General features: G+C 40.6%; 2 protein-coding genes across 2 annotated transcripts in view; one reads left to right on the forward strand and one right to left on the reverse strand.

Annotated features, from left to right (window-relative positions):
* The window catches only part of ctsz (cathepsin Z), a 471,668-nt gene that overhangs the window by 297,671 nt on the left and 161,438 nt on the right, over positions 1–12,559 (forward strand). The window lies entirely within an intron of this gene.
* Positions 1,528–10,906, reverse strand: LOC308335519 (uncharacterized protein). Its single transcript, XM_080792573.1, has 4 exons — positions 10,867–10,906; positions 8,873–8,936; positions 6,175–6,334; positions 1,528–5,132 (listed from the first exon to the last, which is right to left on the reverse strand). The coding sequence occupies exons 2-4, from the start codon at positions 8,909–8,911 to the stop codon at positions 2,515–2,517; spliced, it is 2,817 nt and encodes a 938-aa protein (XP_080648699.1). The 5' UTR covers positions 8,912–8,936; positions 10,867–10,906; the 3' UTR covers positions 1,528–2,514.

A 12,559-nucleotide genomic window follows, 5' to 3' on the forward strand; every position in this document is an offset into this window, starting at 1 on the left:
GGACAGAGACAGTGGGGGCTGTAGTGTAGCATGCCACTAGGACACAGGACAGAGACAGTGGGGGCTGTAGTGTAGCATGCCACTAGGACACAGGACAGAGACAGTGGGGGCTGTAGTGTAGCATGCCACTAGGACACAGGACAGAGACAGTGGGGGGGCTGTAGTGTAGCATGCCACTAGGACACAGGCCGGGGTCTGATCAGCCATGGTCGGGTCTCATGGAGGAGGGTGTCTGTTGTAAGACCCAGAAACACCCAACGATCCCAGGTTTACAACACTGATGATGTGTCCAAGTTCATGCATCAGTAGATGTTTAATTAACTGTATCTGTTGCTGCTTTGTGTATCCTGACTCAGACTGTGTTTAATTAAGTGTATCTGCTGCTGCTTTGTGTATCCTGACCATAGACTGTAAAAAATATGGACAAAGCGTTCCGCGGGTCTAACATGAACGTAAAATGAAGCCTGTCAGTCCTTGCAATGGAAGTCGCCATCTTTCTAGATCCGTTTGGGCCCAGCTGGCCCATTGGCTGGCCCAGACAACGAGGCGGGACTTCCCCCCTTCTTCTTCGTTGGTTTTTATTTTGACTCGAGTGGGTGGGGGATCCCGTTCATAGACTGTAACGGTAGCCACACCACTCAGAACATGCACGACCTTATGGTAAAAATATATATAAATGGGACCATAATTTTCCAAAAAGTATTCATGACCATGTTTATTAAGGTAATACAGTCTAGGTGAAGTTGGGCCCAAATACATGGACTTCTATGGGGCTATGGGTTTTTTTGAGCCCAATGACAGCGCCACAACAGGCCATTATATGAACTTTAATTTCTTTAGTGGCTTCACAAAATATCTGTCTGACTGCCCCCCTGATCCTGACTCAGACTGTATGCCAACTGCAACCTGGAGACTTCAAGGTGTCTGATTTCAATACACATCATGTACCATAGAGTCTATGGCATAGACTTACTTTATTCTGTTATTCTATTGGATCATAAAAGGCAAATGTACTCTGGAATAAATATACAAATTGATTCATTGTCTAATAATAATATTTTGATTTATGAGTTGATTTACTAAACAGTGTAATGAAGTCACAGCACTGCTTTGCCCGTTAGAGTAAGCATGTTTATTTGTACATTTCAACAAGGAAGGCAGTGTGCTTAACACACACTAGATATTGAAAAATAGCAGATCTACAAGCTCGTAGCGTGGTACCGGGTGCTGCGCTATGTGGTGCAAATCTTTGAATATATATTCTTTCACAGCGTGAAACCTTTTTAACTCTAATCGTTGCTCCTGGGGGGTCCCTGGAACAACATATTTTCAGATGGGGGTCTAAATGTGTTAAGAGCACTGTAAAGGGTGATGCATTCACAATAAAAGGACATTTGAATACAATCAAAACTATTGGTTTAGAATAGAAAAATAAGAATAAAATCTAAATTCAATACATTTTTCACACATTGTTAACAATTAATTTTCAAAACCTCCAAAGTATTTTATGTATGGGCTGATGTTGACCTCAAAATGCAATATTGGTATTAGCCGATATTTTAAAACATGGGCTAACATTTCAATAACTGTGAATCTGTGAAGTATTTGGAATAAAATTCACTGTTTTCCAAAATGTCAGTTTGTCACCTTCATCTTCACATTCAATAGATCCTGTGATCTTTTGTGGCCAGATGTAATTTCCTGGGGTCTAGTAGGACTATAGAAAACAATAATTAAGAAATTGCTGTACAATTTGGTAAAACAATTACATTTACCAACTTGTTCGAATGTCCCCGCCCCCTGCCAAAAAAACGCTAAAAAAAGTGTTAAAATGAAAGAAAGCAGCAAAAAATATATATATATATAACACTCATCTTTTACTTTCTCTAATAACCTAAAACATGAACCTTGGTTGAAAAACAACCAAAGTTGTCCTTTAAGGGTTTAACGTGAGGAGAAAAACTAAAGATCAGGAGAATGGAGGCCTCTATTGAATAGTTTATTAGACATGAAAAACAGTTCAGTCAAATACTGATTCCAAAAGGGAGAACACAAAAAAAAAGTCCTTGCGAAACAATTCCATTCAGGCCCTATGTAATCAATTCATAATAGCAGGAGAACAAAAATCACACGTTCAGAGCTAACTTTTGGTACCTTGAATTTGGGGAAACTACTTGACCGGGTGCGAGTGTACTTTAGAAAAGAAGAGATGGATTTAGGACAATCTCCAAGCATGGCTTTATACAAGAACAGGTGCCAATGCAGTTTCCCTCTCTCTGTCAGGGAGGAACATCTAACCTTGTTATATAAGATACATTGGTGAGTACCATAGCTATCACCCGTAATAAACCTAATCGATGAGTGATAAACAGAGTCTCTAGGGATTTAAGAGTGGATGCTGCTGCATGTCTATAGATTATGTCTCCATAATCCAAGACAGACAGGAACTTTTTTGTTTTAGCAAGTGACCGAGTTATTTAAATTAGGTCTCACTGTTTAGAGTAGACATATTTTTTATTGTCCAGTGTGGACATGCTGGTGTTTCTTTAGGTTACTTGACTGACTGAAACTCTTGTCACAATGTTTACATTGGAAAGGTTTTTCTCCAGTGTGGACACGGAGGTGATCCTTCAGGTGAGATGAGTGCCTGAAACTCTTGTCGCAATGTTTACATTGGAAAGTTTTTTCTCCAGTATGGACACGAAGGTGTGTCTTTAGGGAACTTGATTGTCTGAAACTCTTGTCACAATGTTTACATTTGAAAGGTTTTTCTCCAGTGTGGACACGGAGATGTTCCTTCAGGTGAATTGAATGAGTGAAACTCTTGTCACAATGTTTACATTGGAAAGGTCTTTCTCCAGTATGGACACGAAGGTGTGTCTTTAGGGAACTTGACTGACTGAAACTCTTGTCACAATGTTTACATTGGAAAGGTCTTTCTCCAGTATGGACACGAAGGTGTGTCTTTAGGTTACTTGACTCACTGAAACTCTTGTCACAATGTTTACATTGGAAAGGTTTTTCTTCAGTGTGAACACGAATGTGTGCATTCAGATTACTTGAGACCTTGAAACTCTTGTCACAATGTTTACATTGGAAAGGTTTTTCTCCACTGTGGATACGAAGGTGTATTTTCAGCTGAGATGATGTGGTAAAACTCTTGTCACAAGTTTTACATTGGAAAGGTTTTTCTCCAGTGTGTACACGAAGGTGTGATTTCAAATTACTTGAATTTATGAAACTCTTGTCACAATGTTTACATTGGAAAGGTTTTTCTCCAGTGTGGACACGGAGGTGGCTGTTCAGTTCACTTAAGCATTTGAAACTCTTGTCACAATGTTTACATTGGAAAGGTTTTTCTCCAGTATGGACACGAAGGTGTGTCTTTAGGGAACTTGATTGATTGAAACTCTTGTCACAATGTTTACATTGGAAAGGTTTTTCTCCAGTGTGGACATGAAGGTGTTGCTTCAGATTACTTAAACTTTTGAAACTCTTGTCACAATGTTTACATTGGAATGGTTTTTCTCCAGTGTGGACATACTGGTGTCTGTTCAGTTCATCTGACCTACTGAAACTCTTGTCACAATGTTTACATTGGAAAGGTTTTTCTCCACTGTGGATACGAAGGTGTATTTTCAGCTGAGATGATGTGGTAAAACTCTTGTCACAATGTTTACATTGGAAAGGTTTTTCTCCAGTGTGGACACGGAGGTGATCCTTCAGGGAAGATAATCTAGTAAAACTCTTGTCACAATGTTTACATTGGAAAGGTTTTTCTCCAGTGTGGAGACGGAGGTGATCCTTCAGGTGAGATGAGTGCCCGAAACTCTTGTCGCAATGTTTACATTGGAAAGGTTTTTCTCCAGTATGGAAACGGAGGTGAACCTTCAGGCCAGATGAGATCCTGAAACTCTTGTCGCAATGTTTACATTGGAAAGGTTTTTCTCCAGTATGGATACGCTGGTGCTTCTTCAGTTCAAATGAATTTCTGAAACTGTTGTTACATAATTGACATTGGAATTCTCCAGTGTGGACACGAAGGTGTAGCTTCAGGAGAATAGATACACTGTAACTCTTGCCACAGAATTCACATTGGAAAGGTTTTTCTACAGTGTGGACACGAAGGTGTGACTTCAGATAACTTGAATCTTTGAAACTCTTGTCACAAAGTTTACATTGGAAAGGTTTTTCTCCAGTGTGGACACGAAGGTGTGACTTCAGATGACATGTCTGATTGAAACTCTTGCCACAGAATTCACATTGGAAAGGTTTTTCTCCAGTGTGGACACGGAGGTGGCTGTTCAGTTCACTTAAGCATTTGAAACTCTTGTCACAATGTTTACATTGGAAAGGTTTTTCTCCAGTGTGGACACGATGGTGGATATTCAGAGCACTTGACACACTGAAACTCTTGTCACAATGTTTACATTGGAAAGGTTTTTCTCCAGTGTGGACACGGAGGTGATCCTTCAGGCTAGATGAATGAATGAAACTCTTGTCACAATGTTTACATTGGAAAGGTCTTTCTCTAGTGTGGACACGAAAGTGTGACTTCAGGGCACTTAAACAGTTGAAACTCTTGTCGCAATGTTTACATTGGAAAGGTTTTTCTCCAGTGTGGACACGACGAAGGTGTTGCTTCAGGAACTGAGATAAACTGAAACTCTTGCCACAGAATTCACATTGGAAAGGTTTTTCTCCAGTGTGGACAGGAAGGTGTCGCTTCAGATAACTTGAGAATATGAAACTCTTGTCACAATGTTTACATTGGAAAGGTTTTTCTCCAGTGTGGACACGATGGTGGATATTCAGACCACTTGACAAACAGAAACTCTTGTCACAATGTTTACATTGGAAAGGTCTTTCTCCAGTGTGGACACGAAGGTGTGACTTCAGGGCACTAGAATATTTGAAACTCTTGTCGCAATGTTTACATTGGAAAGGTTTTTCTCCAGTGTGGACATACTGGTGCTTCTTCAGGGATCCCGAGTCCCTGAAACTCTTGTCACGCCGTTCGTCATCATCGTCTTCACTGGTCTCCTCCCAATCATCACTGTCTTCAGTGACTTCAGTGTCAGATTCAAGTTGAACTTCAACCTCAGAGCAGTGGGAAGACATGTGCAGGATGTCTAGAAGCAGAAACATAACATTATGGTCAACACTGGATTCCTAAAATGTAAAACCATTCTTCGTCCATGTTCCATGTACTAAATGAGCCATTACCTACCAAGATAAGATTGACTAAACAGTTACCAACTACAGCTTATTACTGTTCTGAATTTATTTTTGCAAAATACAAAAAAAGCAATGTGCAGTTTTGTGTCCGGGTAGTAGAGGGCAGCACGGGTCCATCCGGAACCGAATACCCGAGAGCCGAACCGAGAGCCGAGCCAATATTTTGGACCAAACAAATAATTACAATGAAGAAAAACAACAAAAGAAGTGTTTTTGTCTACGTTCTAATTCTTTGTTTGGCCCGAAAAATTCTGTGTGTTGTCATGATTTGTCACGACAAGAGTTGGCTTCGTACGACGCTTAAAAGGTCTTTAAATAAATTAAATAAGAACTGCCTATGGGGAAATGCATTGCGTTTTCATTTCCTGGGCCGTTCGTTGTTCTGAAAGGGGGAGGGACTGCGACGCTCTATTCAACTAGATTAGGCCACTAGGGGGCCACAGCTGTATAATCATTGTGTGGGGGCGGGGCCGCACAGCATGCACGCTTTGCGCCATTTGTATTTAGGGTTTCTTCCTGGTGGCTGAACCCTTGACAGTCAAACGGGCCAATGAAATAAACAGTAATATAGTGACATCACACTATCAGCCCCTCCCCCTACAACTACAGCTGTAGGTGCGGCTTCAGTTCAGGTTCACCAACACTTTTTGGAAAACGTTCTCCCTCCTTATATTGTAATAATACCTGACGATCATGTTTTGGAAGGTGGAAGAAAATCGTGGCACTCCATCTTTTTTCTCTATGTAAAAGATAGAGCGTCACAGTAGAGACAGACGTATTAGGACCCATAGCCTGGAGGGATGCAATGCTCTGATTGGTTCAGAAACTTCAGAGCCAGCGTTTCCAGCATAGAGTTAGACAAGCTGAAACTTCAAAATAAAATGCCATTTCCGTTTCACTACTCCTTTAAAGAAAGGAAGAGAACATGAAACTTACTGAGGTGTGGCTGGTCTTCAGCTTCCTGTTTAATAGAAACGTCTTCAGCTTCCTGTTCAATAGAAACGTCTTCAGCTTCCTGTTCAATAGAATCGTCTTCAGCTTCCTGTTCAATAGAAACTTCTTCAGCTTCCTGTTTAATACAAACGTCTTCAGCTTCCTGTTTAAGGCGAGACATGGCAGGTGAAATCATGATTTTGCAATTTTGAGATGTTGTGCTATTTTGCTTCCTAAACATGTTTTCTTTCAAACGAAAGCAAAATAAACATCCAAAAATACAGATTTAGATGTGCAAAATAAACATGCAAAAATACAGATTTAGATGTTTATTTTTGCCAATGACAGCTCGTTTTGCTGGGTGAAAAACCACCCTCTATTTTCATGATTAGTTGTTGGTACAAAGAGGTCCAGACCTTTCCAATGATATATGGCATTATATGTTGTTGCCAAGGTTTGGATGAGATATTTTGTCTCAAAATAGTGGCTTCAAATATAACGTTTTGGAATTTTACAATACAAATCTTTAAAGGCCTTTTTCTCAAAATGAGTTTTCCTCATACCTGGGACAAAAAAGTCTCCACTTCAGTTGCACTCACATACACCAAACTTTCCAGTCTTATTCATAATTATATTCTGCAGAAGTTTACAGAATGGTTTGTTGATATATCATTCATAGCCTGATTTACATCACATTTTATTAAATGAGTGCATATAATGCTTAATTTGCATATTTAAACATATAATTTCAGAAAACGTACATTAATCGTAGTCTTAATATAAGTAATCAACTGGAGAAGTTTCATTGTGATAGCTATAGAGCGTCGCAGTCCCTCCCCCTTTCAGAACAACGAGTGGCCCAGGAAATTAAACCCAATGCATTTTTCCCCATAGGCATTTCTTAAAGTATTTATTTAAAGACGGTTACGCCGCGGACAAAGCCAACTCGGATCGTGACAAATCATGACAATGAACACAATGTTTTGGGGCCGATCAAATAATTTATAAGAAGAAAAACAAAACAAATAGTGGTGTCTCCTGCCTTTATTTTCTTCTTTCTAACGATTTGATCGGCCCGAGACATTGTGTTCATTGTCATGGTTTGTCAAGTTGTCACGATCCGAGTTGTCTTTGTCCGCGGCGTAACCGTCTTTAAATAAATACTTTACGAAAAGCCTATGAGGGAAAATGAACGGCGATTTATTTTCCGGGTCTCTCGAGGGGGCGGGACTGCGACACTCTCTTAAGGCTCATTCATAGTCTTTTCGGTGGCGAGGTCAGGTGACCACCCACCGGAGCTGAAATAACGTTGAGCGGTGTGACCACCCACCGGAGCTGAAATAACGTTGAGCGGTGTGACCACCCACCGGAGCTGAAATAACGTTGAGCGGTGGTCTTTTCTTCCCTGGCGGATATCGAACCGACAAAACATCCGTGCATTTATTTGCAATTGTTTCATTTCATTTATAATAAAACTATTCATTTGCAATAGTATTACTAATCCGATTCATTGCATCACCCAGGCCCCAGCGCATAACGTTAGGAGAGGAATCAGTTGCTTGCTGTAGAATATATTTGCGAGATTATCACAAACGTAGGCTAAATACATGCATGTGAGACACATTTACCCTTTCTGACCTGAGATCAGATTCTAAAAATGTCTTCTACATCCTGACAGTTTTCATTCTGAACTGAGATCAGATTAAAAAAATGTCTTCTATGTCAGTCGCTCTTCGATTTTTCAAAAAAATAGCAGACCTACAAGCTCGTAGCGCGCCACTCGGTGGGAACTTGTAGATCTGCTATTTTTCAATAGCTAAAGCACGACATGATGCCAACACCAAAATGGGTTAATGGTGTCACGGAAATATGTTGTATTAATATTCATTATTTCCTGCCATAAAAAAATATATGTTATCTAACATTATTTAATTGAATTGCGATACATAATAAAACTTCATTATGTAGGCCTAGATAGTAATTTATTGGAATTGGACTGCTGTTTCACACCAAACGTAGCCTATTGTGAGCAGAGCTTGTAGATCGGCTACTTTTGGTAATAAGTACCCGATCTACAATCTCACAACACGGACGTCGCTTATAGATCGGCTATTTCAAGGTGGTGCACATATTGCTGGATAATGGATATATATATATATCTATTGATAATAATCATAGGCCTATGTTATTATTTTTTTCATTCATCACTTTCTTTATTAATCCATGAATTTAAAAATAATTTAACAAACTGTCCTTGTCTTTACGACAGCCTGCAGTCACTTATTTGATACAGTCTGTTCCTATAGTTTTGACTGGTTTCTTGTAGTCAGTCGATTCTTCATATCCAAATGAGTGAAATGGCCGGGATGATTTGTTTATTTTTAAACAGTTCTTATATGAGGCGATCTGAAAAATGAAAAACCCTATGGGAATTACAATGCAGATAAAAAGTACATGAACCCGCAGACCTATAGCTCCCTCTACCAATATTGACGTCAGACTCGGTGCTCCTTTATTAATTATCACTATTAGGGCCGATTCATACTCCTATTTTAGAGCCGAATAAAAGTCGGTTCGGCGCTGTAGAGCCTACAATTTGACGTCATTTGAGGTTCGGGGGGTACCGTCCTAAAGTCGTCTCTTCGGTGCTACTGAAAATTAAGTTAACTTGTTTTCCTTATTCACCTGTATAGTGTCTCACCTGAATATAAACGTCCCTGGCTGAGTCTGGAGAGTTCATCTTCACCTGCAGTCTGGACTCCGGTCTGAAATCAAGTGAATAAGGAAGGACTTTAATAACCGGAGACCTATAGTCCGGGCAGCCAGGGGTGGGGAGTGGGAAATGTGTTAAATCGTTCTAAAATATTGCCTATAATTAATGAGTCCACTTGCTGACCTGCTGTCGGTATTGAGAATTGTATTTAGATAGGGGTTTATATGTGAACATATACATTACCTATATACGGCAAGATGTTGCATGATGTGCCATGTGTTCAAAGGGGGTTTTCATGATTCTGAATCAATTCCAAGCATTAGATTTGGGGTTTAGATTCCTTGGGCTAAAAACAGCCAGACAAATGTGATGAGGTCAGCACATTGGGCAAGTGGCTATTGCCGTTTTTAGCCCAAAGGAGTGTTTATTGTGGATGGAATGGATTCAGAATTGCCTTAAATAGGTGGTTAATCATTAACCACATTTACTGTACAGTATCCCCCATAAACAACAATTGACAATACAACAATACACAAGGAACAATGGTGTAAAGTGAATAAGGTGAAAGTAACCAATGCGTTTTTAATGTAGAGCGACTTACATTAAGCAAGAACAAAAAAGCATGGGAATACATCACATAAAACATTTATCAAGAAACATGCGTAAGCTAAGAAAGTAACAGTGGAATATCTATATAATGAAGCTATACATATAAACTATACATCTATACTATACATATTAGTATAGATGTATAGTTTATATGAGTGGAATTGGCTTATAAAGCCCTCTAGAGAGTCTGTGCCGATCTAGACTCGATTGCCTTGTGCAGCCCTGCTCTCTGTCAGCAATGGAAACCAAACCTACAATGTAAGTAAGTAACACCACAAATAAATGATAAATAAACTCCTCCTAAACAATCTTCATCTGATGCAGAATAGACAACGCTCCAACTGATGTTCACAAAGGCTTTTCACCAAAACTATAAATGAAACCACACAAACAAAACAACTTTTAACACAATGATGTATATGACATTTTTGAGTCACGCTGTATGTCCTTTTCCCATAATAATAATGAAATCCACATGTCACACAAACATACACGATGCAATGCAATATAACTGTGCAAAATGCATGATCGCCCTACCAACAGTCATTAAGACATGTGAATCCCTTGACTCCTTCAAAACCGCTCTCAAAGGGCACCTACAGACGGCTGCAATTCGAAACTGGCCTCTGTAAAATCTGAATCCCCCCCACCGCCCCCCCTTTTCCCCTCACTGTATGTATCTTTTCCCTTTTTGCTTATATATGATGAATTCCTGTTCTGTTCTTTGACTACATAGAAGTGTCTATTTGTATGTCTCTAAATGTTTTGATGAATTGAACAATGTGGACCCTGTTGTAAACAAGTGTAATGCTTGATTGGGTCGTCCACTCACAGTTGACAGTTTCTGTATTGAGTTTGTGCTTAAAATGTACTGTAATTCTACAAACTGTTAATAAATATTTCAATCAATGGTAACCATGGCAAGTTTGGCAACGAATGGTGTCTGTTTCCCGTTTCTGCACAAGGAGGGCGAGTGTATTTCCAAACAGTTTTTTTTATACCCAGCACCCTAATCAAGGGAACTTGATTCAGCTGGAGGGGCACTTCCAGACGAGGGAACCTCCCGAGAGCACTTCAAGTCAATGGACTGGTTTCAGAAAGGGCCCAACATGGCTCTGCCCCGCACCTCTCTCTCGGGAAGAGAAGAGAGCTATCTCCCTTTGGAGAAGCGACTTACAATATTATTACTGCTGCTAGTATTAACTACTGTTTGTTTATAACAAGTTACAATATTATTGCTGCTGCTAGTATTAACTACTGCTTGTTTAGGGTCATTTATAACCAACAAGCAGATATGAGAGAAATACTCGTCGTGTTGTTCCATGTTAAAAATGAGTCAATAATATAAAATAAAGTGAATCAGTTCATCTTACCTGCTGTGTTTCAGCGTTGAGCTGCTTAACGAACACACACTGTTTTCAAACCGTTTCAAACCTTTTACTATTATTATTATTGTGTTTTCAAACAACGCTGCTAACAGGCTAAAAGCTAGCTGTGTGTGAACGCAGTTCAGCGCACATAGGCCTACTACTGTGCAAGGGCTGTGCGCACGAGCACTAGCTCTTTAAGACAGAGTTACGACAACTCTGTTCACGTCACGGGGCTTCAGTCCAATGGCAGCTCTTCTACATAGGCTTCTATTGAAAAGGGACATCCGGTAGTTTACGGAATGCATTGGAGTCTATGGGCTCGCGCGAGAACATGAACCACGTGACCAGGCTGTTTTCTGCCCCCTCAATGTCGTAACTCTCTCTGTGGCTCTGCCCTGCTGGAGCCTAGGAGCGTGCACGGTGCATGTACCATGAACGGTCACTAGGTGGACGCATAGTACAGTGTAACACAGTGGGGAGCAGCTATGGAACAGCTATAGAGCTGATTACTCTCCCATAGAGATCTATTCAAATAATATTTGAATAGATCTCTATGGGAGCTAAATATTATTTATATCAATTATTCTGAGCCTATAGAATCAATCCATCAGGATCCTGGTGAGTCATGACCATAACACCTCTGATTCTGAGAAAACATGCAAACAAACAACAAGATTGCATATTTAATTATATGATTTACTACATTTAATAAATGCTCTTTGTTTAGCGTTTTTCATTTATTGACAGAATCAGAGGTTTTATGGTCATGATTCACCAGGATCCTGGAAGGCTTGATTCTAGGCTTAATGTGTTCCAAATGTGTTGTTTTAAAATGTGCAAAAAAATAATAAATCCTATGCATCATATGAATTGTATTATAGCAAATAAATTACACCAATATTCCCTTTATTCTAACTCCAGCTAATCCAGCTCTTTCCATTCCCTCCTTTCTTCTGTATACTTCCTGCAGTACAGAAATATACAGATTTATTGATGAATTGAAAATGGAGGACCCTGATGTAAACAAGTCTTGATGATGTGTCCAAATTCATGCTGATGCCACTAGGACACAGGACAGAGACAGTGGGGGGGCTGTAGTGTAGCATGCCACTAGGACACAGGACAGAGACAGTGGGGGCTGTAGCATGCCACTAGGACACAGGTCAGAGACAGTGGGGGCTGTAGCATGCCACTAGGACACAGGACAGAGACAGTGGGGACATGTAGCATGCCACTAGGACACAGGACAGAGACAGTGGGGGCTGTAGTGTACCATGCCACTAGGACACAGGACAGAGACAGTGGGGGCTGTAGTGTAGCATGCCACTAGGACACAGGACAGAGACAGTGGGGGCTGTAGTGTAGCATGCCACTAGGACACAGGACAGAGACAGTGGGGGCTGTAGTGTAGCATGCCACTAGGACACAGGACAGAGACAGTGGGGGCTGTAGTGTAGCATGCCACTAGGACACAGGACAGAGACAGTGGGGGGGCTGTAGTGTAGCATGCCACTAGGACACAGGACAGACAGTGGGGGCTGTAGTGTAGCATGCCACTAGGACACAGGACAGACAGTGGGGGCTGTAGTATAGCATGCCACTAGGACACAGGACAGACAGTGGGGGGGCTGTAGTGTAGCATGCCACTAGGACACAGGCCGGGGTCTGATCAGCCATGGTCGGGTCTCATGGAGGA

This window comes from Protomyctophum bolini (genome assembly GCF_963924005.1).
Source record: "Protomyctophum bolini genome assembly, chromosome: 20".
NCBI classification, from domain to species: Eukaryota; Metazoa; Chordata; class Actinopteri; order Myctophiformes; family Myctophidae; genus Protomyctophum; species Protomyctophum bolini.